The sequence below is a fragment of the Triticum urartu genome, chromosome 4A (assembly GCF_056163025.1).
Source record: "Triticum urartu cultivar PI428250 chromosome 4A, HENAU_Tu73, whole genome shotgun sequence".
Lineage (NCBI taxonomy): Eukaryota > Viridiplantae > Streptophyta > Magnoliopsida > Poales > Poaceae > Triticum > Triticum urartu.
The window spans coordinates 282939655-282965277 of NC_141876.1; the positions used below are offsets into that span (position 1 = coordinate 282939655).

At 44.3% G+C, this 25623-nt stretch overlaps 1 protein-coding gene across 1 annotated transcript; it reads right to left on the reverse strand.

Moving 5' to 3' along the window:
* Positions 1-4561: 4561 nt before the first annotated feature.
* On the reverse strand, positions 4562-23185 carry LOC125551633 (polypyrimidine tract-binding protein homolog 1). The gene is made up of 10 exons (XM_048714904.2): positions 22871-23185; positions 21573-21782; positions 20775-20837; positions 20623-20696; positions 20424-20519; positions 6499-6556; positions 6281-6385; positions 6104-6185; positions 5284-5396; positions 4562-5091 (listed from the first exon to the last, which is right to left on the reverse strand). The coding sequence occupies exons 1-10, from the start codon at positions 23063-23065 to the stop codon at positions 4672-4674; spliced, it is 1416 nt and encodes a 471-aa protein (XP_048570861.1). The 5' UTR covers positions 23066-23185; the 3' UTR covers positions 4562-4671.
* Positions 23186-25623: the final 2438 nt, after the last annotated feature.

A 25623-nucleotide genomic window follows, 5' to 3' on the forward strand; every position in this document is an offset into this window, starting at 1 on the left:
TGCATTTAAGCCCCAAATAAATGTTTATCCTGTTCGGCTTGATTTTAGAAGTCGGGGAAAATTTATTTCGGGATTTTTGGAGTTCATTTAGTATTTCTTTTATTTGTTTTTCTGCGCAAAATTATTTAAAAAAACGCGTAACCGACTTTGGGCCGTGTTCGGCCAGGACTCTGTCCGGCCGGGCCTTTAAAAGGCGCCGCCCCGAGCCCGTTAAGGCCCAAGCCGCGCCGCGCCCTAACCCTAGCCCGCCGCCACCGTCGCGTGCTGTCGGACCCCGCCGCCCACGCCGCCGCATCGCCGCACCACCGCACGCCGCCCTGCCGCCGCAGCTGCCCCGCGCCGCCCGACGCCGCCGCCGCCGCCGCACGCCGGAGCCGCCGCCCCGCGCCGCCCGCCGCCGCCGCCGCCCCGCGCCGCCGCACGCCGGAGCCGCCGCCGCCGCCGCCGGACCCCGCCGCCGCCGCTTGCTACTTCGAATCGCTAGGTTTCACGGATCATCAGCAAAGGTAAGTAACACTTTGATCATACCTCCTACTACCCAGTTTTATTGTATTAGATCAATCCTCAAACAATTGCATGATTAGGATCTAATTAAATTGTGGGTTTTGGGAAGTAGATGAGGTAGTACCTATTACCTGTTTTATATCAAACCTTTGGGAGTTACTTCTATGTTTGCTTATATTGACATGCTATGCTAGTAGACGTGGATTGGGTGAGTGTATCCATGACAGATGTGAGATTGTTAAATTAATGGTTTATTTAAGATGGCAACTTAAACACACATCTGGGTGGATTGAGGCATCTGGGTATTCCAGCGATTGCCTGTTTTTCTTTATGGACCGCCGCCCAGGCTCAAAGGGATCATGAATTATTCATACTAGAAACTTCCGTGTGCAGCCACAAGCTACTATGGGCTCTAGCATAGTTGAGTAAGTCGTGCGAACTCTTACAATGGTAGACTAGCAGATGTAGGGGAAAGTAGGTGTAACAGTCTACCCGTTCGTAAGGTGCTAGCGCTTCTGAAAGACTATGTCTCGGTCATCCGTTTCTCAAACACCATGTAGTGCGAGAATCCCAACGGAGGAGATCGAGTCTTGTGGGAAAAAGTGCGCAAACCTCTGCAGAGTGTATAAACTAATCATGGTTAGCCGTTCTCCGGTTATGGACAACTTGAGTATCTAGTACTTGGATTATCATGTGAATCTCATCATATTACTCTAATTAATATTGTTGGGTTTTAAAGATGATGCTTAATTGAGATTGAGAGGGTGTCTACACTCTCAATGTTTAACAACCTCCATGATAATTAAATAAAATTTATTCTTTTGCAGTAGGGAAAAATTGGCTTTACGCAAAACTGTAACCATAGAGCTTTCCACCAGCCAAATATGCATGTAGTATAGTCTTATTCTTCCATTACTCTCTATGTGTTACTTTGCCAGCATATTCCATGTGCTGACCCGTTTCGGGCTGCAACGTTCATGTTGCAGACTTTTCAGACGACGAGTAGGGTGCTTTTAGCTCGTGGTTCTATACTCAGTGATGCCGTTGGAATTGATGGACTCACTTATCTTCCAAGCCTTCCATTGTTATCATTATTAGATGGCCTTAAGCCATATTTATTGTAATAAGTTCTCTTTTGAGACATTCGATGTACTAAGTGTGTGATTGCTACTCTGTTATAAATCCTTCAAGTACTGTGCGTGTCAGCATTACTGATCCAGGGATGACACTGAAGCACAGAGATCAGACTGTTTGAGGTCTGGTCGCTACAGTGGCGGCGACCTCGGCTGGTGGATCGACGCCGGGTCTGCGGTGACCGGTGCTCGTTGGTGCTGGCCGTTCTTCCTCAGCCGCGGGGGCGGCGAGGTGGCGACAGGTGGTGGCTGTGGTGCGAGCGTCTCGGCGGCGCCCGATCCAGATCTGAAGTCCTCCGTCTACTTCAACCAGGGCTGCCTCCGATGGTCCTGCTTTGGGCGGCCTTTGTCGCCGGAGTTGTACCTATTTGGCGACTGGAGATGGGAGGTGGCTCCGGAGAAATCCGAGGCCAGCAGTGTTGGCCACGACGGCGGCGATGCCCGAGGGCACCGTACCCTTTTTGTAGGCGCCGTCCAGACTGCCTCCTTCCCTCTTCCTTCCACCCAGCTCGTATGCCGGGTGAAAGCCCAAATCCTTCCGGATCGAGCGACAGCGGCGCTCCGGGCGTCGTTACCCTCTTGGGGGTGTCGTTCGTGGTGAGCTTGGGGTGGATGTGATGCTTTGGTTGCTTGGCGGCGGTTGGTGGCGTGGTCGGAGTTCGTCTGGTGGAGGTGCGTTGGCGCTCTGCCGCCTACGTGCTCAGCCTCGGAGTCCTTCTTCCACGGTGCTTGGTCTTCAGCAGCCCTGCCAGACTCGGTGGAGCGGTGCTTCATCCTACTCATTGATGGCGACGTATCTCGGCGGCGTGGCGCAATGAAGATTCGGCGTTCGATGTGTGGCGATGGACTCGCGCAGGAGGACGAAGCTGTCTGGTGTCGTGGTGACGTCGATGGCTGAGTGGCCAGACAAGGTAAAAGTCTCAATATTTGCTCTGAAGACGGACCTGTGGAAGATGGCGGCGACGACACACGAGTGTGTCGGACCGGTTTGTACCCTAGGCCCGGTATGTGGCTCGGCTGGGGCTTCCGGCTTTTGATGTTAGGCTTAGGTGAGTGGTCTGGGTAGTGGCCCAGCTAGCACCCCTTCATCATTTTAATGTTAGGCTTGGATGAGTGGTCTGGATAGTGGCCTAGCTAGCACGCCTTCATCATTTGGATAGAAGTAGTGGTAAATGTTGCCGATGGCGGATTCAAGCATATTGTTGTAATACTTTGTAAGGTCCTCGAAAATAATTAATAAAGTGACCGCATGCATCTCTCAGATGCAGAGGCCGGGGGTCATCCTCTTTTTTTAAAAAAAATCTAATTAACTTCCACTTACTTTTCACTTTGTCCTGTTCTTCCTAAATTGCTATGTGTATTCAGTTTTAGCATAGCTCCAGATTAGTCTCTGGTCAACGAAGCTGAACAATCTATCCGAAAAGCTTTTTGTGAGGGCTTCGGTTGTGAGATTTTCTATGTTGTGGAAATTATGGAGGAGATCACCGGGTTTTTTTTTTTTTTTTTTTTTTTTGCAAACACTAATGAAAGAACTAGTTCTGTTGGGAGTCATCGCTCAGAATCCTGATGCTCTGTTTCCTCGTATATGTTCTGCAGTTGAACTATTATATATAGCCAAAGCAATCTCACACAAATTTAATGCCACCTGAGTTTTGATGCATACAAAACAAATCAAATGAGGGAGGCCTTTCATTTTTGCTAGACACCCGATACTCAATCCAATATGATTATTAATAGATCTAGCAAGGGAAATTCCTACAATATAGGAACAGAACGTCCTACAAAAAGTTGGGAACGCCTCGGTTACCGTTGTAAGATTACAGCATCACCGTTTGTTTTTTATAGTGTGTTTTTTGATGTGCCAACTGATTCCTCGCATGTATTTTGTAACTTACTGATATGCATGTTGTAAGATTACAGTCGTTTCTTTTATTTACGGTGGGATACCGGTTCTTTCTCCCACCCACACTGTAATTTTACCTCAACTTCTTTGTTTCTTAGGTTTTTAAGTTGCACGCGCACACATGGACTGGGGTGAGGAATAAGAATTCCTCCTTTTTAGCATCAATGCATTGTAATGTTATGTTTCATAAATTTTGTCTTATTTCAGATATAAAAAGAAAACGTAAGAAAATATATAATCACCGTAAAAAATATTTTGTTACATAAAATTACAAACGTAAAAATAATGTAAAATATATATAGAATGCAACTTTCTGGTCTTATAGCATATAATTTCATTTTCTTATGCCAAATTTTATGAAGTGAATCAATATGAATGTAACTATTTGTATTTTAAATTTAATTTATTTATAAAACGATCATAAATTATCTCAAGTGAAGAATAAATTATTCTACACCTAGGATGATGAATAGTATATATATTTATATTACTATATTTTTTTTTATTATACAAGTTCGTATGGTGTACAAAACCCTAAATCCACCTGTAAATTTACATACAAAATCTAATAGAATGGTGTACAAAATATAATAATTATAAAATTATTTTTTACTACACAAGTTCATAATTTACTACTCCCTTCGTCCCGAAACATAAGACGTTTTTTGAGCATCAAAAAAAGGTCTTATATTAAGGGACGGAAGGAGTACTTTCTAGATAAATTAGTATTATTTTTCGGACTACATTACTATATTTTGTGTAGAGCACTACTAGGGTGTAGAATAAACCATTCTCTGGGTAAGAGTTTTGCTTAGTGTGAACTTAGGTCTACACTAAGAATACTACCAAAACTTCACACGTAAATAGAATGGTTGACCAAGTTTGATATTCCAAAACTGCAGAATATTCAAATTCACTTAGCATGCAACCTTTATATTTTCGCTGGCAAGTCCGATAAAGCAAACCATTTTTGCACCTGACAGAGCAGATTTCCATCAATGCCTCGCATTGACAAAAAAAATGATGGATGAGAATTTATTGACTGTTATTTCATTGTAGGGCGGAGATGATAAACAAAAGAGGGTAGCAGTATTGTAGAGTTACAAAACTCCATAAACTAGGTACACACACTTAATGGTGGTAATACGGAGATGGTTGGCCGGTTCCAGGGGCACCACTTGCCGGTCTCTGCTGATTTCCATGATGAGCAGGTGGCATTTGGTGTGAAGGATGCATCTCATGAGGTGGCGGTGGCGGAGGGGCGGAGAAGCCCCCTGATGTCGCCGTGTACTGCTGTGGTGGAGGAGTTGAGTACATATGGCCTGGATACTGGCCTGGAGCTGGTGGGTACCCTGAGTTGCCGGGATTCCAATTCGGCACTTGTCCGTTGGTGTTCTGGTTTTGAGCAGCGACACCTGGTGGTCCGTATGGTCCAGCTGCTTGAGAATTACCTTGCCATCCTGCAGTTGTAGGTGGTACACCGGCTGGCTGTGGTGCTGCTTGGTGTGCTCCTTCTGGGATTGTGTAATCCTTGCTCTTGTCACTATGAGCCTGAATGACAGAGAGACAGTGATGTTTTTCATATGGCAAGACAAATCAAAGTGAGTTTGTGTTCTTTTAAAACGTGGAGTTTGTGTTACAAGTGACGAGGCAAACCAAAGTGGGTTCTACAAATGAAGCAAATCATATCCTCCAAATCGTTTTCATGTCCAAAACACACTAAACAAAATGAACCCATTATACCTTTACATTGAGATCAGTATGACGAGAGTATGACAGGTGAATCTTACAGTAGCCACCATCGTAGATGCAATGCCCTTCCAATGCTTCCTTCACAATTGTAGCAGTACTTGCATCTGAATGGTAAAGTGACCAAGAATCAGGTAACTAGAGGATACCCCGCGCTTGCTGCGAGAATTGGTTGATGAAAAATTGGATTGATAACATAAGAACCAAAATTAAAAAAACATGACTATATTTGATTACGTATAGTTGTAACAATATTTATTGAATAAATAGAATAGTAGAATGGAAAACATTTTCCCATGCATGGTTGAATGTTGTGGTGGGTCTTTTTCCATGCATGATTGCATGTTAACGTGGGCTTTATCCAATTCACAGTTGTATGGTGAGGTGGCATGCTTGCATGGTATGGTTAGTTGGCCGTCCTGATACGCGCGGAGGGGGGGGGGGGGGGGGGGGGGGGTGGACTGGTATCCCGCAGTATCCCATCTTTTTCAAATTAAAAAAGAAAGAATATTAGATAAGGACACAGTGGGGACTCGGGAGCCAGCCAACAGCGACCATGCCGGCACGCAACTCTCCTCCCGACGGCAACCACGTTCGAGCAGGTAACCTCGATGGTCGCTAGCAAGGAAGAACATCCTGAAGGAGGAAGATGGCAAGAGCATGAAAAAAAGGGTGGCCAATCGCTACCGCCAATATACACCATCAATTGACATAACATAATTCAGAACAAATTAAATTACTGAATAAAAATCAAAAGGGTAAAGGATGTTGCTGACTATTTAATGCCAAAAATGATATATTCTCTGGCCCATACCAGGGTACTGAATTAGAGCTTGTGTTCCACCGTTCTTCTCAAAAATAGCAATTTTCTGGACTGTACCGAATGCAGAGAACACCTGAAATTTAATTAATCGTAACCAGCACACAATAAGCAAAGCAGAATCAAAGTCTTGAAGCCTATTTGAATAAGTATTTTCCCAATTTTACTTACAGTATGGAGAACATCCACTGATACAGCATACTGCATATTCTCAATTGATGCAAGAAGAACATTACCCTCAGCCTCCACCCTCCTTCCATCAGCACCAACAGCAGGCTGCCAAGTCATATCAAAGGGAAATCCATGCAAAAACAGCAGAGTTAGATAAAATGGTGAAACAAATGAAACTAAATTGTTAGAATGTTTCTGATCCCTTGCAGAAGAAATACCTGCAATGTACTATCTATAGCAGAGGAGTTGACTGGAAGGTAAGGGTTAGTGTAATCCCTGGAAAATAAAAACAAAAGGGAACATTTAACAGCGACGGACTGGGAAAAAAAAAAGGTAACCTGATTGATAGAAAAAGAACTACTCCTAACAAGGGTAAGGAGCAGGGATGAAAAAGGCTAGTCCAGTGACAGGTGTAGACTTGTAGCAGTATCCTCATACAATAGGTTCAACCATACAACATAAGTTCCAAGCAAATAGCCCCGGCGACCATAAAAACTGAAAGCCAAATGTTATTATAATGTAAGCCACACAATCTAGTTATCCATCGAATGTGAATCTCACCCACAAAAAGTGCATATGATGGCTGGGCTCCAGGCAGCTCGGTGTTTTTTTCCCAGCAAAAATACATTTTCTACATATTAAAAAAATCTGAAAAAAGTACACATAAAAAAGCATATATGTGTAGTATAATCGTACGAAATTTCACCTCTACTCCTAAAGGGGAAGTTGGTAGCCTGGTACACCGTGTTTTTTTCATCCGTTTTTTTCGTCCCACCTGCCACCACCCCCTCCCATTGGTTTTTATCTCTTTACAAAAGATTACAGAAGGAAAAAAAAACATCTGCCACTCCTTTCCCGGACGAGATCATTTGTCTAGGATTATATACGTCGACGCTGTCGCGCCGCCGTCGATTCCCAGGGACGCCACCGACCAACGACGCCGTCGTTGATCACCAGCACGCGGACATCGCAGATCCCCAGGATGTCACGGATCACCAGGACGTCGCCGCCGCCATCGCCGTGGATCCCCACACGCTGCCAGCGCCATGGATCCCCACGGACGATGCATAAGGCGGCGAACAGTGCAGGACATCATCATTGGAGAAGACCGTTCCAGCCTCTACGGTATTTTTCTGTTCGAATTTGCTCTATTAGAGGTACATAGTTTGTGACATCAAGAGGCAAATCACGTTTCGTCCATTCTCCCGGAACCTCACCATGCCATCTCCCAATCAACCCGACACCCTGCATGGCGCCGCTGCTACTTGCTCCTTCGATGGCTGCCTCCCATCCCTGGTCTGCCTTCTCCTCGTGGCCAGAGCCCTCGGGTGCCTCACCGGCGCCCCACCATTGACCTCCCGGCGCCCCATCACAACCCTCCCAACCGACGCATCCCCCCAAGCCCTCGCACCACCTCCTTCCCCAGCGCCCACATCGCTGCCCCTCCTCGCCACATCGCGGCCCGGGGGCCGTGAAAGCCCTCAAAAGGCTGGGCCTGGAGTACTGCTTCAAAGGGATCATCTGCTTCAACATCGCTGCCCCTCCTCGCCACATCGCGGCCCGGCGGCCGTGAAAGCCCTCAAGAGGCTGGGCCCGAAGTACTGCTTCAAGGGGATCATCTGCTTCGACACCCTAAACCCGCCGTCCTTGATGCTGCCGTGCGACCAAGCGCCCAAGATTTTCTACATTGCCGGCCACTTCACTAGGTCAGGCAGCACCGACGACCTGCCCAGGTTCCGCGTCCTATGCAACCCCAACGTCGCCGCCATGGAGGCGGCTCTCAGGATCACCAACACCAACCCTTACAAGGCGGTAAGTCTTGACGGTTTCAATTACCAGAAGTTGCAACATTCAAATACTTACTTTCCAGCATTCCAGTTTTGTTGCACAACATTCAGGTAGGCAAGCGATTGACCACCACACAATGCTGGTAAGTCATCGCTTGACATGTAAACCCTTCACACAATAATGGATGCAACGGGTGCTGGCATCGTGGTATTCATTAGCTTAAAATCTTAGCCTGAGAAAGCTAACTTGATGTGGAGCATCCTATTGTCATCCCCATGGACCTACCTACACTACCCCAAGTGCCAAATGGATCAATGACACGAGCACGTGCAAGAGCTCTCGAGACCGAGGTGACATCTCTCCTTAGTGATATTCTGTATGACCCACGTGAGACATGGCTACTACCTGGGATGCTATGTGTGATTAGGTATGAAGAACACCCTCTTGGAGATGCTCGTGAAGATGGACAAGTCCCCAAGTACACAGATGAAGAGGACCGACAAAAGGAACCGAAAGAAGCCTACAGGCCCCAGACACCCGGCCCTTGATCCACAACAACAACAGCCCAACAGCCGAAGTGCTACAAGGCCGGCAGCCCCGGACATCCGACGCTAGCCCGGAAATCCGGCCCCTCCTATACAAAGGACACCCAAAGTCTGACCCCGCCAGCCTGGACATCCTGCCCCCATGCCCCGGACATCCGGCACCCCCTCGAACGCCCGAACATCCGGCCTCCTGCCTGCGTGCAGTGCATCTGGGCCGAGGCCTATATACCCCTTAGCCTCCTAGACTATATATACTCCTCTACCTACGTTTTAGGGTTAGCATTGTGATAGCTCATTTTGGAGATAGAGCTTTGCTCATCCACTTGTACCTATACTCCATTGGAGACCAAGGCCTCCTAGGAGAAGATTCCCCAAGTGGATTCAAGATCCCCTTGTGGGAAGATCCTTCGTGGATTCAAGACCTCCTTCCTTCAAGGATTGAGAAGACCTAGTTTCTTTGTATTCTCCCTTGTTATCCTTGGATCTTTGTGACCTCTCTATGTATGTGGATCTAGCGTATGTATGATCGGATCTAGTTGATTTGTGTGTTTTCCTCTTGTGTGTTCTTCGTGTTTTTCGGGAATCCCCCTCCAAATCGTGAAAGATCGGCCATTAGGGTTCCACCCTACATCATAACTTAGCACAACGATTATGAATTATGTTCCTTACTCTGTTACAATTCAAAGAGAAGAATGTGTTGATTAAGATCCCTCACTGATGAGGACATAAATACCATTGTTACACCCACAGACCCTGCTACTATACATACTGGACCAATTACTAGAGCTCGCGCACGCCAACTGAATTATCAGGTACTTTCGTTTCTTGGTAACGATTCTAATGTTCATGAGAATATGATGTTGCCTAAATTGGATACATTTGTTTTGCTTAGTGCGCAAGGGGATCAAGAACGGAGATACAAGTGATGATTTCAGGACTTTGAAGCCACCATAAGGAGTGCATGAAGCCTTGGACGAAATATACAAGATGTCACTTCATAAATTTCGTCCAGAGGCTATTCTAGGTGCTGCGTCACCTTATTATTGGGCCAGGCCCATATATTTTCGAAATACTTAAGTATAGGCTGTTTTAGAGTCCGTATGTGTGGGGAAACAAGAGTTAGGGTTGGTTTCGGACCCCTCCACCAAGGGCCACGAAATTCCCCCCTCTTCCTCCATATATACAGCCCTTAGGGCGTCGTTTAGACTTTGGGTTTTGTTTAGATTAAAAGTTCGCCATAGCTGCAACTTCGCGTACTTCGTTTGTGTCCAACGACCAGACCAAGACGTCACAGAACCCCGCCTACATTGATAAAGCTTTCCTCTTTTATTCGCAATATTCAGATTGCAATCTCAGTTTCTTACTTGTTCTTCGTTTGCTAGCAGGAAATAGACCCTCGTTGCCAGGTTGATCATGCTCCGGCGTGGTCAATAACCTTCGGAAGTTGGTTTAGCGATTGCTAAGGCGCGACGTATTCGCACGTTCGTAGTGGGATCGTCAAAGTCGACTCCCACAGAAAACGATATCTATCTTATTGAAACATCAGGACACCTCCGCCTCTATCAAGTGGTATCAGATTTACAGGTTGCTCGGTGAGATTTTACAGTTTTCCGTAGTTTAGATTGAGTTTGTTATTCATACCTACAGTCCACGAAAAAACCACAAAAAAATTAGGGTTAGTTCATCATATCTGAACCAATCTGAGCCTTTGCATAATCTTTTTAGGGTTTTGCATTGTTGAATTTGCGGTTGCATCGTTGTGTCTAGTCGCCGCCGCCGCGTCATCATCATCACCGCTGCCATATACCACCATCATCGTCACCGCTGCCATATACCACCATCGTCATCACCGCTGCCATATACCACCATCGTCATCGTCGCTGCCATATACCACATATCCACCACCATCATGATAATCCAAGTCTACCTCCATCACAGATTCGCCACCAGTCCGTGTTCCACCGCCCTACATATATTCACCACCAGTTCGAGTTCCACCAGATTCATCTCCACCACCAGTCCGAATCCAGTATTTGTTGCATTGCTTTCGACTTCCAGATCACGCGATACTTCGAGTCATGACAGAGTAGAACTCCCGAGATTCCGTGCTACCCGCAGTAGAAAAATAGTTCCAAACTAAAAAAAACAAGTCTGGAAAATTCTGGCTAGGTAGTTTTTAGACCATTTGTAAACTTTTTCAAAAAAAAATTGCGAAGCAAAAAAAACAGAAAAAAAAGTGACAAAAAAAAGAAAAAAAAAAGAAAAAAATTCAGAGTGAGCTCCTCCCTTGTTTACGTGCAGCGCCGTGATTTTATTAGTGTTCTAGGCTCGCGTCTCTAGCACGATCTAGCCTAGGATCAACACAGTACCGTTGTTGAGCGTTTATTCAACTTTGCATCTCTGAATTGATTATTGCTGACCCTTTTTGCTACCATATTATAAGCCTTCCCAGCTCCACATACATCTACGTCGTGCGTTGGACTCTCCCTGGTAATCGCTCTATCCAATCTTTGAGAGTTTTGACTACGACGGTTGCCGATCACCGCCTGCTGTTGGGTAAGAACTAGTAAGAATTTGAGATTTGCTTGACGGATTTGTGACACCCACCATCACCTCTTGTTAGTAGTCTGTAGGATCATATTCTTGTGTGTTTCTATTGCTGCTAACCATGGCAGAATCACAAGCCGACGAGACTGACTGGGAGAACATGACGAATGAGTTGCATGATAAATTTCAGTAAATGATGAGTGGACAGGTGCAAGATGTGCTAAACAGATTTGAAGAGGCCAGGAAGAAGATAAATGGAATGGAGAAGACGTTCGAAACAAAGCTCGATAACAAGTTTAATGAATTGCTTGCGCGTCTTTCACCACCGCCACCGGCTGGCACCTAACGCACCTCTACAACAACAACAACAACAACAACAACAACAACATCTTCCAAATCAAGTGGGACGAGCACAGCATGTTCCCATTGACCCTGGGCAAAATTCTGGTGCCACTGTTGATGCTTCTGTAGCTCCTGCTGCTACTGGAGAGGTGAAGGACCATTACGAGGATGGGGTTGATCAAAATCAGAACTACGTGCAACCACCAGCACCACCACCACCAGGTCGTTCTAAGATATATCATCAGAACAGTAGGGCTGCACCACCACCCGAGGTACAAGATCATGACCATCTTCCTAAACTAAAATTGAATATTCCACCATTTGAGGGTAGATATGTTCTTGATATATATTTTACTTGGGAATTCGAAACTGAAAACGATTTACATGTTTACAATATCCTGAGGAGATATGTGTTCCTGCTGCTCTGTGTGCTTTCACTAGCTTTGCATGTGTTTGATGGTCTAAACATTATAGATTATACCCTATTCCAGCTACTTGGGCTGCTTTGAAAACTGCTATGCGTACTCGTTGGGTTCCATCATATTATCAATGTGAATTAGTTCAAAAACTGCAGCGTTTAAGACAAGGAAAAAATTATGTAGAAAAATATTATCAAGAATTACAAACTGGCATGATTAGATGTGGTATTGTTGAGGAGAATGAAGCTATGCTTGCACGTTTTATGGGTGGTTTAAATAGAGAGATTCAGACCATTCAAAGTATAAGGAGTATAACAATATCACTCGTTTATTCTATCTTGCTTGTAAAGTTGAACGTGAAGTGCAGGATCGACATGCATTGGCGCGACCTAACTTTTCTGCAAGTCGATCTTCATCATGGACACCACGCGCATCCTCTACTTCCACTGCACTAGCACCTCCATCAGGTGCCACCTCCAGCCGTGATACGAGAAAGCAAGCACAACCACCACTATCTGCCAAGAGCACACCTGCTGGGCCTGCCTAGAGCTCTTCTTCTTCCATGACATCAACAGAGCACACAAGTGATATTATTTGTCGTCGTTGTAAGGAAAGAGGACATTTTGCGAGAGAATGCAAATCTCAGCGTGTGATAATTGCTACTGAGGATGGTGGGTATGAGTCCGCTAGTGACTATGATGAGGAGACTTTACCTCTTATTACACATAAAGAACACGATGGAGTTGATTATAATCATGAGACGCAATACATGACTGCTGAAGATGCTGACAGGTATGAATGTTCAGTTGTTCAACGTGTTTTGAGTTTGCACGTTACACAAGCTGAGCAAAATCAGAGGTATAATTTGTTCCCCACAAAGGGAGTTGTGAAGAAACGTTCTGTTCGCGTCATTATAGATGGAAGGAGCTGCAACAACTTGGATAGCATGGAGTTAGCGGAGATGCTATCTATCACCACAAGACCACATCCACATCCTTACTACATCCAATGGTTCAACAACAGCGGCAAGGTTAAGGTAACACGTATTGTTCGTGTTCATTTTAGTATTTCTACATATGCTAATTATGTTGACTGTGATGTGGTACCCATGCAAACATGTTCCTTATTACTTGGTAGACCATGCCAATTTGATAAAAATTCTGTACACCATGGTAGAAAAAATCAGTATAATCTTGTTCATAAGAACAAAAACATTTAAGGACAAAAATATTACTTTGCTTCCTATGACTCCTGATTTCATTTTGAAAGATGATATTAATAAGGCTAATAAAGCAAAACAGGAGCAAATTAAGAGTGAAAATTAGATTGTGGCAAAAGAATTTGAGCAACAAATGAAGCATAATAATAAATCATCTAATGTTGCTTCTGAAATTAAATTGAAAAATGCATGTTTACTTGCCACCAAATCTGATATTGATGATCTAGATTTTAATAAATCTGTTTGCTATGCTTTTGTGTGCAAAGAGGTATTATTTTCATTCGAGGACGTGCCTTCCTCTTTGCCTCCTGCTGTCACTAAAATAAGTTGAAAGATAAATTGGCACATGCTCCTTTACTCCAACTTTCTGATTTTAATTAGACTTTTCAGCTTGAATGTGATGCTAGTGAAATTGGATTAGGAGGTGTGTTATTACAAGATGGTAAACCTGTTGCATACTTTTCTGAAAAATTGAGTAGGCCTAGTCTGAACTATTCTACTTATGATAAAGAATTATATGCTCTTGTTCGGACCTTAGAAACATGGCAACATTATTTATAACCCAAGGAATTTCTTATACATTCTAATCATGAATTTTTGGAACACATTAAAAGTCAAGCAAAACTTAACCGTAGACATGCTAAATGGGTTGAATTCATTGAGACCTTCCCTTATGTCATCAAACACAAGAAGGGTAAAGAAAATGTTATTGCTGATGCATTGTCTCGTCGTTATACTATGCTTTCACAACTTGACTTTAAAATATTTGTTTTGGAGACCATCAAAGATCAATATGTGCATGATGCTGAATTTAAAGATGTATTGCAGAATTGTAAGGAAGGAAGAACTTGAAATAAGTTCGTTTTCAACGATGGATTTGTGTTTCATGCTAACAAGCTATGCATTCCAGCTAGCTCCGTTCGTCTTTTGTTGTTGCAAGAGGCGCATGGAGGAGGATTAATGGAACACTTTAGCGTCAAGAAGACGGAGGATATACTTGCTACACATTTTTTTTGGCCAAAGATAAGACGGGATATTGAGCGTTTTGTTGCTCGCTGCACTACATGTCAAAAAGCTAAGTCATGACTCAATCCTCATGATTTATATATGCCTTTGCCTGTACCTAGTGTTTCTTGGAAAGATATATCTATAGACTTTGTTTTAGGTTTACCTCGAATAAAGAAGGGAAGGAATAGCAATTTGTTTGTCGTGGATAGATTCTCGAAAATGCACACTTTATACCATGTCATAAAAATGATGATGTTAATATTGCTGATTTGTTCTTTCGTGAAATTATTCGCTTGCATGGTGTGGCAAATACTATTGTTTCAGATCGTGATACTAAATTTCTTAGTCACTTTTGAAGATGTTTATGGGCTAAATTGGGGACTAAACTGCTTTTTAATACTACTTGTCACCCCAAACTGATGGACAAACTAAAGTAGTCAATAGAACTTTGTCTACTATGCTTAGGACTGTTTTGAAGAATAATAAGAAAATGTGGGAAGAATGCTTGCCTCATATTGAATTTGCTTATAATCGTTCATTGCATTCTACTATTAAGATGTGCCTTTTTGAAATTATGTATGGTTTCCTACCTCGTGCACCTATTGATTTGTTGCCTCTTCCATCTTCGAAGAAGATTAATTTTGATGCTAAAGAACGTGCTGAATTGATTTTAAAAATGCACGAGCTAACTAAGGAAAACATTAAGCGTATAAATGCTAAATATAAATTTGCTAGAAAAAAGGGTAAAAAACATGTTGTGTTTGTACCTGGATATCTTGTTTGATTACATTTGCGTAAGGGTAGATTTCCTAATTGACGCAAATCAAAGCTAATGCCACGTGCTGATGGTCCTTTTAAGGTGTTAAGAGAAAATAAATAATAATGCATATAAACTTGAGCTGCCTGCGGATTTTAGGGTTAGTCCCACTTTTAACATTGCAAATTTGAAGTCTTATTTGGATAAGGAAGATGAGCTTTCGTTAAGGACGACTTCGTTTCAAGAACGGGAGGATGATGAGGACATCAATACCATTGTTACATTCACAGCCCCTGCTGCTAGACATACTGGACCAATTACTAGAGCTCGCGCATGCCAACTCAATTATCAGGTACTTTCGTTTCTTGGTAACGATTCTAATGTTCATAAGAATATGATACTGCCTAAATTGGATACATTTGTTTTGCTTATAAATAAAGGGCCTAGCTTGAACAAAAAAGATGAACCTTGAAGCAAGTTCAAGCATGGAGATGATGGCATGCGCAAAGGGGTCAAGAACGGAGTTACAAGTGATGATTTCAGGACTTTGAAGCCACCATAAGGAGTGCATGAAGCCTTGGACAAAATACACAAGATGCCACTTCATAAATTTCATCCAGAGACTATTCTAGGTGCTGCATCACCTTATTATTGGGCCAGGCCCATGTATTTTCGAAATACTTAAGTATATGCTATTTTTAGAGTCCGTATGTGTGAGGAAACAAGAGTTGGGGTTGGTTTCGGACCCCTCCACCAAGGGCCACGAAATTTCCCCCTCTTCCTCCATATATACAGCCTTTAGAACATCGTTTAGACTTTGGGTTTTATTTAGATTAAAAGTTCGACATAGCTGCAACTTCGCGTACTTCGTTTGTGTCCAACGACCAGACCAAGACGTCACAGAACCCACCTTCACTAATAAAGCTTTCCTCTTTTATTCGCAATATCCAAATTGCAATCTTAGTTTCTTGCTTGCTCTTCGTTTGCTCGTAGGAAATAGACCCTCGTGGTCAGGTTGATCGTGCTCCGGCATGGTCAATAACCCTCGAAAGTTGGTTTAGCGATTGCAGAGGCGCGACGTCTTCGCATGTTTGTAGTCGGATCGTCAAAGTCAACTCCCACAGAAAACGATATCTATCTCATCGAAACATCGGGACACCTCCGCCTCTATCACTCACTGCTTTTTACATCTTTCATTTGTGAAGAATTTTGTCTTCTTGCTTTCTTTCGATTTAGGTGGGAATCTGTTCAGCGAACAGATCTTCCTTTTGGTGACTGCAGACAAGGAGGTAGAACAAACAATATGCAGGCAAGTATTGGTGACTGCAGACAAGGAGGTAGAGCAAACAATATGCAGGCAAGTATGTTTTCTACACTGGGCCTCCTATTTTGTGTTTGACTAAATTTGCAAAACATCGTCACTCAACTTATACTTTCTTTTTCTTGGTGATTTCCTTGCTCGGTTAAATTGATTGCGCATACAAGAATAATTACATGTCTTCATTAGTTTTTTCCGGCTTAGTACAATATTTCAGTTGTGCATATTGTTCTTCACTATATTAGTGACAATGTGTGACTACCTCTCTCTAAGTAATCTTAATTTATAGACATATGATTCGATGCATAGGTTCACTTGGACTCTAGCCTAATTAACATATATATAATCGTATTAGGTGACCCTTAGATTTGAGACAATATACAACATGTTCTGTGTAAAGTAGATGTCATGTACTTCCTGTTAAGCAAAGTAGATGTTTATTAATACCCTCCCAATAGTAGCTTTGTTCACTTGCGGGCTTTTTACTTCAGTTTTGTCATCGGACATAATGAAAAGAAGGTAGGGACAGAGGATAGATGAAATAGTGGCACAGAAATGCCAATTATCATTGTTTTCTTTCAGTAGGATTGCTTTCGAGGTAATATATGAGCCCACGAAGTGCCGTCTCAAATGAATTTGCATAGTAATGGATCTTATATGCATAATCTACTCAGGAATAAGTGAATGAGATTACAAGGATGAAGTATTTTTGTACAGACTTGTTCATGAATGTACCTTTCACTACAAAAATGCATGTCCACTATTATGCGCATCTCTTTACTTTTCTTGTACGGGTACATGTTAAGGTGACTACTTTTGGACAACGAAAAGGAATTAAGCTTTTTAGATCTTTTGATGTTAAAATCCATACTTCTGAAGATTTTGTAGTAACTTGCATCTGAGTTCCGCATGAAAGAGCATAACAAGCCATTCTTTGATACGTGTGATGACATATTTGCCAATTATAGCAGCAAGGTAACCCAGTTCATTTAACTGAACACCTGAAAATATTTGGGAGGTTTCAGTAGAAAAATATGGACGAGGTTGAGGTAGAACTTCTAGGAATTGAGAGTATGATGTGTGCATGTGTATTGTTGTCTTCGGCCGAAATACTTTCTGTGGTGGGCAATGGGTATTACCTTGCCGTACATTAATAAAACATGATGGCTCTACTTGTAGAACATTGCATGAATACCACAGTAATCCTGTACACCATCTCTTCTAATTCTTTTTGTCTAAATGGAAATGAATTCATTCTATAAGCCGTCTGCATTGCCAGGCAAATGTTGCCCTTGATCCACCTTAAAAAGATGATGCTCACCTGCCATATTTGCTCCTGAATGGATGTATGACACTAAGCATCCACCTGACCTTTAGAGTGGAAAATTTGTGATGTCTTTGCTAACACTCTCCTGAGTTCTGCCGTACTTTTTTTTTGAAGTATTCACCCACAAATAGTGTAGATGGCGGGGCCTTGTTGACAAATAATGGGGTGTTCTTCAAAACCATTCTACTCAGATTTGGATTGGTTACTTTGTTGTACTCCCTCCATAAAGAAATATAAGAGCGTTTAGATCACTACTTTTATTTGTTATACTAGGGCAAGTACTTGAAATATAAATAATGATAGAATATGCATCTTATGCATGTCAGATGATGATGAAGCTGTAGCTGATGGTTCCACCGAGGGAACTAACACAAGTAACTGATGCAGTTGCAACACAAGGTAGTGCTTACGGCAGCAGCATGGTGACAGGCAAGATAAATAGCGGGCCAAGGTCGCTGTGAGAAGCATGAGATAACTATCTTGACTGGGACGATTAAGCCGCACCAAATTCAATGAAATTATTCCCCTCGGGTTATGTTGGCCAAATATAATGCATATGATCCATTAGTCTGTAGGCTGGTTGCCCGTGACAGATGTCAAATATGAGGCATTGTCAAAGCACAAAATAGTGAATTCCACATGTACTTATGTGTATTTTCCCCTAAAATCATTTTGTGTGTATAGAGAAGTCGGTCACACAAGGAGGGGGAGAGAGGGAGAGGTAGAGAGAAACGAAGCGAGGGGGGGTGAAGAGAGTGTGTTGTTAAAAAGTCGACAAGGGAGGGGGGCGTTGTTGAGAAGTCATCAAGGGGGGCAGGAAGGAGAAGAAGAGTGGTTAATAAGTTGTCCGTATCACAAGTTATATAACAGACATGATTAATGTTTAAACACTAGAATATGTATGCCACCGTTGCAATGCACGGGCAATTAACTAATTAGGGGAGTCTTCTCTTTTTTTGCTCTTCTCCAACAGATACATAAATTTGTACCACAAATCAAGCATGTGCACGTGAGGGAGGGAAGAGGAGAGAAACATTGAATATTTTCATTCTTTGGATGAACATTTCTATTCATAGCTTTCTTTTCCCGTGGCAACGCATGTGCGTAGCGCCGTCGTGGTAGAGCGTGGGATGAAAGGTTGGTCCAGCATAAAACCAGGAGGCACTAGCACTAAGATAGGAAGACGGTTGCCATCCTTGTCCCTTGCTGCTGGCCTGCCACGACGGTGTCCCGCACGGCGCCCGGCTCGTCGCCTTAATGGCGGTGGTGGATCGACACGGACCGGTGGGGGGGGGGGGGGTCAGGGTGGGGAGTGGGGCGGTTGGCGGGAGACTCCTTGACGGTCCGTGAGCAAGAACGGTGTGAAGAAGAAAGGGTGTCATGGCGAAGGTGAGGTGGGCGTCAAGGGCATAGCCATGCCCCGCACAAGAGGGGCCGTGACAGGCATTCTCTGTAGCCACAATACAACTATTTGGCACTGTTCCAACTGTAGCAACGCTATTGGCCCAGGGCGTGGCTTCAGCCTGGCTACAACACTGGTGTGCATCATCCGGTTTTGAAGGAGAATTATCCAGCGAGAAATGTTCCGCTACGGCGAAAACCGGGCGGGAAGGGGAGGATCCGGCGGGAAAATGGAAAGGTGCGTCGTGGGGCGGATAGCCCGTAGCAATGCACTTATTTTGGGACGGAGGGAGTATGTTCATATGTGATGTACACAAAGAAGACAAATAAATAGATTAAAATGAGTTTTTCCTTTTGTTATATTTGGGCCAGATTTTTGTTTTTTTTTTTGTGTAGACTGCAAACAAACGTAATATTTAACGAAACTTTACACATACTTAGAGAATATGTATATCTATTTGTGGAGAAAAAAATGATATTTTATGAAACTTCTAAATATATTTTGATTTTTTTAAAAAAACAGGCTCCTTGGAGCCCGTACTATAAAACACCCGTCTCGTCTCACCCATCGTTATAAGACTATTTTCGCACAAGCAAATAAAGCCGAGGTCTTATTATTTCTATGTAAGGGTACATGACTAATATGAACTCCTTAAAAAAAAGCAACTTGATGCCATTGGCCTAAAATGCTTAGAAGTAATTGTTTACAGCATTGAGCACATCCTATCCACCCACGCAATTTGACACCCCTCTGATTTTCCCAATTAGTATGTTCCCACGAGTAATGCTTAGTCATTAACACTACGAATCTACTCATTTAGCAACACCACAAACCAGTGAATGATCACGAGTTAGAGGAAATGACATATATAGATAGATCCTTTATCGGAAGATAAAGTATCCCATGGAAATCCATACTAACTGGAAACATGGAAACCAACGTCAGATTCGGACCAGAGATGTGTGGTCCTGATGAATATCTTTCGCCCCAGCATCGTTTCATTATGTTTGCAAAAGCCACCTTGATCTTCCGTTCTTTCTCTCTCCTAACACTCACCAGTCCCCAAATCTCTTCCAACCAACCCCAACATAGTGCCACTAAAACATGCACGAGCTAGGTCAGACCTCGGATTCAATTCTTGCATGGCCCTGCAACATCCTCATGAGGAGTGCTGCCGTTTCATGTGGGTGCTCCACAGCTCCCAAAATTGCGCAATAACATTGAAAGCCTAGCCCGTAATACAAAATGTGCAGTGGCACATTTCAGGGGCTCGGTTAGTAGAGGGGAGAAGCACGATGGGATTTGTGCGAAAAAACAACCATGAAGGCAAGTGCGCTTTACAAAAATGTGCGGAATAAACAGAGGGATGATCCAGCTCGCGTATTTCAGATCGAATAGCTCATGTTCTGGTTTTCATGGGATACTTATCGGAAATAGCAATAACCAAAGGAAACTAAATAATAAACTATACCTGCTGCGGTGTGATTGGAACTTGATGTTCAAATCCTTATGCGCAGAGAAAGAAATCCGCAAGTGGCAGGATACTACATGATCCGGAAGCAAGTATCTACATTGTATTCAAGTCTCATACAATTCAGTTTATAATGGGCACAGGACAGTATAAGCATTACCCACAATGAGTTATACAAGCTAAAATTAAGAGATATCACCTTGGGATGCTTCTTCCATCTAAGGCTTCTCTTGCTGCTGATGCAGTGGGTGCATCAGTATACTGGATCAGTGCCTGTTGGGAAATTTAAGATGGGGGTTTTGGCTTTTTGCAATGATCAAGTACTTGAAACAAAATGAAATTTGGAATTACCTGAAAACCTGCAGCCTTCTCAAAAGTGGCTATTTTGTGAACAAATCCAAAAGCAGAGAAAACCTGAAACACGGTAGGAGATGAGGGACATGTATAGGAGTAAAAATAAGTCTAGGAGACCAATCTACCATAAACAATGGTACATATAAACAATCGATAATTAAATTTTCCATTTGCCATGATAAATGATGCATAAACCATTTTTCCGAAACAAATTAACTCTTGTGTTCCACCAAAAAAATCAAGGGGGAAAGGTCTTAAAGAAACACACTCTACAGCCAAACAGTGAGACTTAACTGTCAAACAACCAGCTGGAAATGATCCTTAACAAAATAATCTCAAAAAAAGCACCAAACAATATACTAATCTTCTAAAGGTTTGGGAATTTAACCTTTCATCAATAACTTGGATAAACAATGAGGTGACCTACACCGGAGATAAGCGTGATGATGAAGGATGATTAGAAAATGGCATCCTCAAGATGAGAGTTCATAAAAACTTCAAATGCAACAGTTAGAAGACAGAGGAAGCAAACAAACATGGTATCTCTCCAATTGCAGGTGTTGATAACGACATTTTCTCCAAGTTAACATGGGCCTGCTGATTCATGCAGAACGCGTTACTACGAGATGAACAGCTATGTAAAATCTTGGATTTACAAGGATCAGGTCAGGTAGACTCCCTTGGATATCTTCAGCCAATGACAGGCATCAGAAAACTTAAATTTATTGTTGCCTAATAAACCCAGGCATCAAAGTTTTTATTAAGACAGGGTAAATAAATAAATTTAGAACTCACCAAATGGATTACATCGATGGTGACATCACTAGCTTGAACACCCTCTATGGTAACAAGCAACACATTTCCAACAGTCTCACCAGGGCTCTTGTTGTTAATTATTTCTTGTCTATTTGAATACTGAATGTAAACAGTTTTGCCTCGAATTTGTGCTGGTTCTGAAGATGATGCAAAATAAGAAACCATTGAAATGGCTTGATTAACATCGGTCTGCAAACAAATAAATCTTCACATAAGTGATCCTGGCATTATCAATTTTAACATATAAATCAGTCAGCTGTGTAGAATTAACCAGACAAAAGCAAATGTACAAACTTTTTATTTCTAACTACAGAAAGTTTTCAAATTATGTATGCCGTTACAAGCTAACCAATGATATAAATTATTATGCTCCCTCCGTCCCGATACATCCGTACATCCGTATCTATACAAATCTAAGACAAGTAATTCGGGACAAAGGTAATACTTGAGAACCATTAATGCCCACAAAACTGCAATCTACTCCAGTAATTCTGCAATCCCCACTTACTAACACAACCAAATTGAACCCATGCAGAGCATCCTATATCCCTAGCATAAAACCAAATGAATAGTGTCATATGGGATCTTACAACCACAAAATATCTTAGCTGCACATGCTTGGATACAAGTTAGCTACAGATCAATTCAACATATTGATGCAAGAAGCTTTCCATTATTACAGAACTGAAGTCCATTAGCTCAGAAAATCCAATCATTCAGCTCCAAACCATCCTACACTGTCATAAAAAAAATCAAAATCCAGCATTTGCACATATTCCACAGCCCCCAACCTTATTAATCCATACAAGGCAGAGATGCAGGAGCGGCAGACGGCCTTAGAAGGTCCCGCATAAAGTTTGTAGGGGATAAATCCTAGCTGCTCTTCACAAATCCCACAGCAAACCAGACTAAAATAAGTAGATACGGGAATAGTGTACAAGCCACTAAAGCTCTCATTATGACTGATCCATAAAACTGAAGAAACCATTATATCCCACGTGTTGACAATTGATGTGCAGGCCAAATAAACCAACCAGGGCCAACCTACCCCCAGTGCGTGAATATTAGGCATGAGGCCTTGCTACCCATACAAGATCGCTAACAAATTCCACTATTGCGCGACTAGATCCAAGATTGACCTGCAACTACATGGATGATCGTGCAAAATAAACTCAAAGGAGTATCTGGAAACCAACGGCATCCGGAATTTCCCACCGGGTCGCGCGTATCGACCGGGGCAAGGGGGACCGGGGTGAGGGGGTGGTAGGATGTCTTACAAACTCGACGAAGGCCTGGTTGCGGTTGGCGCCGACGCCGGATTTGGTGTTGACGATGCGGCCGAAGGGCTTGCAGAGCTCAACGAGCTCCTCCTCCGTGCACTCCCAGGGTAGGTTCCGCAGGTGCAGCACCTTCGACGGCGTTTGCGTGTACCGGAACTGCTGCCCAGCCCCACCCCCGCCGGACGACGACATCACAATAGGTCTTAAAGAGAGAATGGCAAGGGTGAAGGTCGAAAAGGCGAAGCTAGGGTTCGGTCTGCCCGTGGGGACTTGTTTTTGTTTCCCAAACCAAACCCGAAAGGGAGACGCTGGAATTTGTTAGCGATCCCCAACTTGTTTTTGTTCCCCCCGCCCCCGTGACGGCTCTTGGCACAGACGTGGAGACTCGGGTGGCCACTCCCGTGGCCGCCTCGCCCCTCCTCCCCATCCGCGGGCCGCGGCCTACTTTCGCCACGGCGGATCGTCCTCCTCTTTGGTGACTGCCTCCCGCCGGAGCGTGTGGATTGACGCGGCGCGTCCCGAGAGAGGCCCGGCGCTGGCCGTCCACGAGCGGGTGGAGGTCCGGACGGTTGCCCGGAACCTAGAGCCAGGTACGCCGGCAGTCTCCCCCTCAGTATCTACTTGTTCATTCTCTGCTTTGGAGTCGGCTCCGCTCGGTCACCTTGCGAAGGTCGTCTCAGATTCTGCGATCCTGTTCAGGAGGAGGTTGGTCCCCCCCTTAGTCCAGATTGAGGCCATTAGGGCCCATGAGATTCTCGACGGTCGCCTCGCGGAGGCCCGAGCGGTTCTGCTCGCACCTCCCCCCCCCCCCCCCCCGTCAACCGTGTCAGGGGATGCCGCCCCGCCCCCTCCTCGGCGGGCTGGTGGCATTCCCCCCTGTCCATGGCGAAGCTGCGGGGCCGCACCCATTCTCGCATTGCCGCTCTCCGCGCCCAAAACGCATCTCGTGTCCTGGGGTCAAGCAGCCCCCCTATGGATGCTTGATGTGTGCTCTCTTCTGTAACATTCGCGGCTTCGGCCATGATGGCCGCCGCCGCCAACTCATCGAGTACATGCGTGATGAACACGTTGACATTGTCGCCATCCAAGAAACCATGCACACGGAATTCTCCCTCCCTGAGCTCGACCGTCTCAGCCCCCACCTCTTCACCTGGCATTGGCTCCCTTCTAGTGGGAGCGCGGGCCACTCGGGTGGCATCCTGTTAGGCGTCAAGGATGCCACCTTTGAGGTCGGTAGTATGGACCGGGGACAATTTTTGTCAGCATGGAACTTTATGAACGCGTCATCAACTTCAAGTGGGAGGTTATTATTGTTTACAGCCCCACCGACCATAGCCGGTCCTCCTCCTTCCTCGAGGAGCTCCACCGGAAGATCTCGGCTGCTTCGCTTCCGGTGGTGGTCGGGGGATTTTAACCTCCTTCGCTTCACGGAGGACAAGAGCAATTCGCATGTAAACTTTGCACGAATGCAAATGTTTAATGACTACATTGCTGACCTTGGTCTCCGCGAATTAGATAGGGTTGGTGCCAGGTTCACCTGGACCAACCGTCAGGCTACACCGACCCAGTCCGTCCTGGACCGGGTCCTAGTTTCCCTAGAATGGGACCTCCGGTGCTCTCTTGCTTCCCTTCGGGCCATCACTCGAATCGGGTCTGACCACGTCCCCCTCCTCCTCTCCTCCGCCGACGAGCGTCCCCTGATCCCTCCCCGATTCCGGTTTGAGACATTTTGGTTGTCCCAACCTGGCTTCGTCGAGGCCGTGACCGCTCGATGGGTGGAGGCTCGCGCCCTCTCCCAGTCCTTGTCTCGCCCCCCATCCGCCATCGACTCATGGCATTTCTGTGCCAAGTGTGGCCGGCAGTTCATGAAGGGCTGGGGCGCCAACTTGGGTTGTGACCTCCGTGAGCGCAAGAAGGCCCTTCTGTCTGCTATTCAGGCCCTAGACCTGCGCGCGGACTTGATGTAGGGTAGGAACCCTAGGGGCCGATCTTTCACGAAAGGAGCGGATCTCGTCCAAGAACGCGAAGAACACGAGGGGAAAACGAGGGAAAACACAAGAGGAGACACGAGAGAATCACTCAACCAACAAGAATAGATCACACATGCGCTAGATCGATGAACACAAAGGTGAGATACAAGATCCAAAGTCAACAATGGACGATACAAAGGTAGCCGGTCTTCTCCGTGAGGAGGTCTTGATGTTCTTCTCCAAAAGGAGGCCTTGAACCCAAAGGGATCTTCTCCGAAGAGGCCGCGGTCTCTCACGAGGAGTAGATCCGATGTGGATGAGCGAAGCTCTATCTCTAAGTATGAGCTAAACCAACGCTAACCCTCAAACGAAGGAGGTGGAGGAGTATATATGTGACGCCCCGAGACCGATGCTCGAGAAGACTTCCATGTGTTCCGGGTTTCACCGTGTGTTTCATTTGTGCCCGCCCTTTTATTTGTGCATTGCATCATGTCATCATGTCATCATGTCATAAGTCTTTTGTATCTCACTAAAAAAATTGCATGGATCTTCGGTCCATTTAAATCGAGGGAATTCCCATAGTGATTCTCTTTATAACATATCCTCCCAATATTAGGGAGCTAAATAAAAACATTCCATTTGTTTGGATTTACCGTAACACTCGTGCAAATAATTCCTCATGTCTATTCCTCTTCGAGTTTGACCTTCAAACCTTGCCAATATCTCTCATCTCTTTTATCGAGGCTCCTCCAAAAACCTCAACATTTTTGGACACTTCTG

What these genes read in the sequence shown, in the direction of transcription:
- LOC125551633 (XM_048714904.2), bottom strand. Translation starts at nt 23,065, where the DNA reads ATGTCGTCGTCCGGCGGGGGTGGGGCTGGGCAGCAGTTCCGGTACACG. An exon ending in CCATCGATGTAATCCATTTG is followed by an intron (nt 20,838 to 21,572) that starts GTGAGTTCTAAA and finishes ACCGTGTTTCAG; the next exon opens with GTTTTCTCTGCTTTTGGATT. An exon ending in AGAAGGCTGCAGGTTTTCAG is followed by an intron (nt 20,697 to 20,774) that starts GTAATTCCAAAT and finishes ATTTCCCAACAG; the next exon opens with GCACTGATCCAGTATACTGA.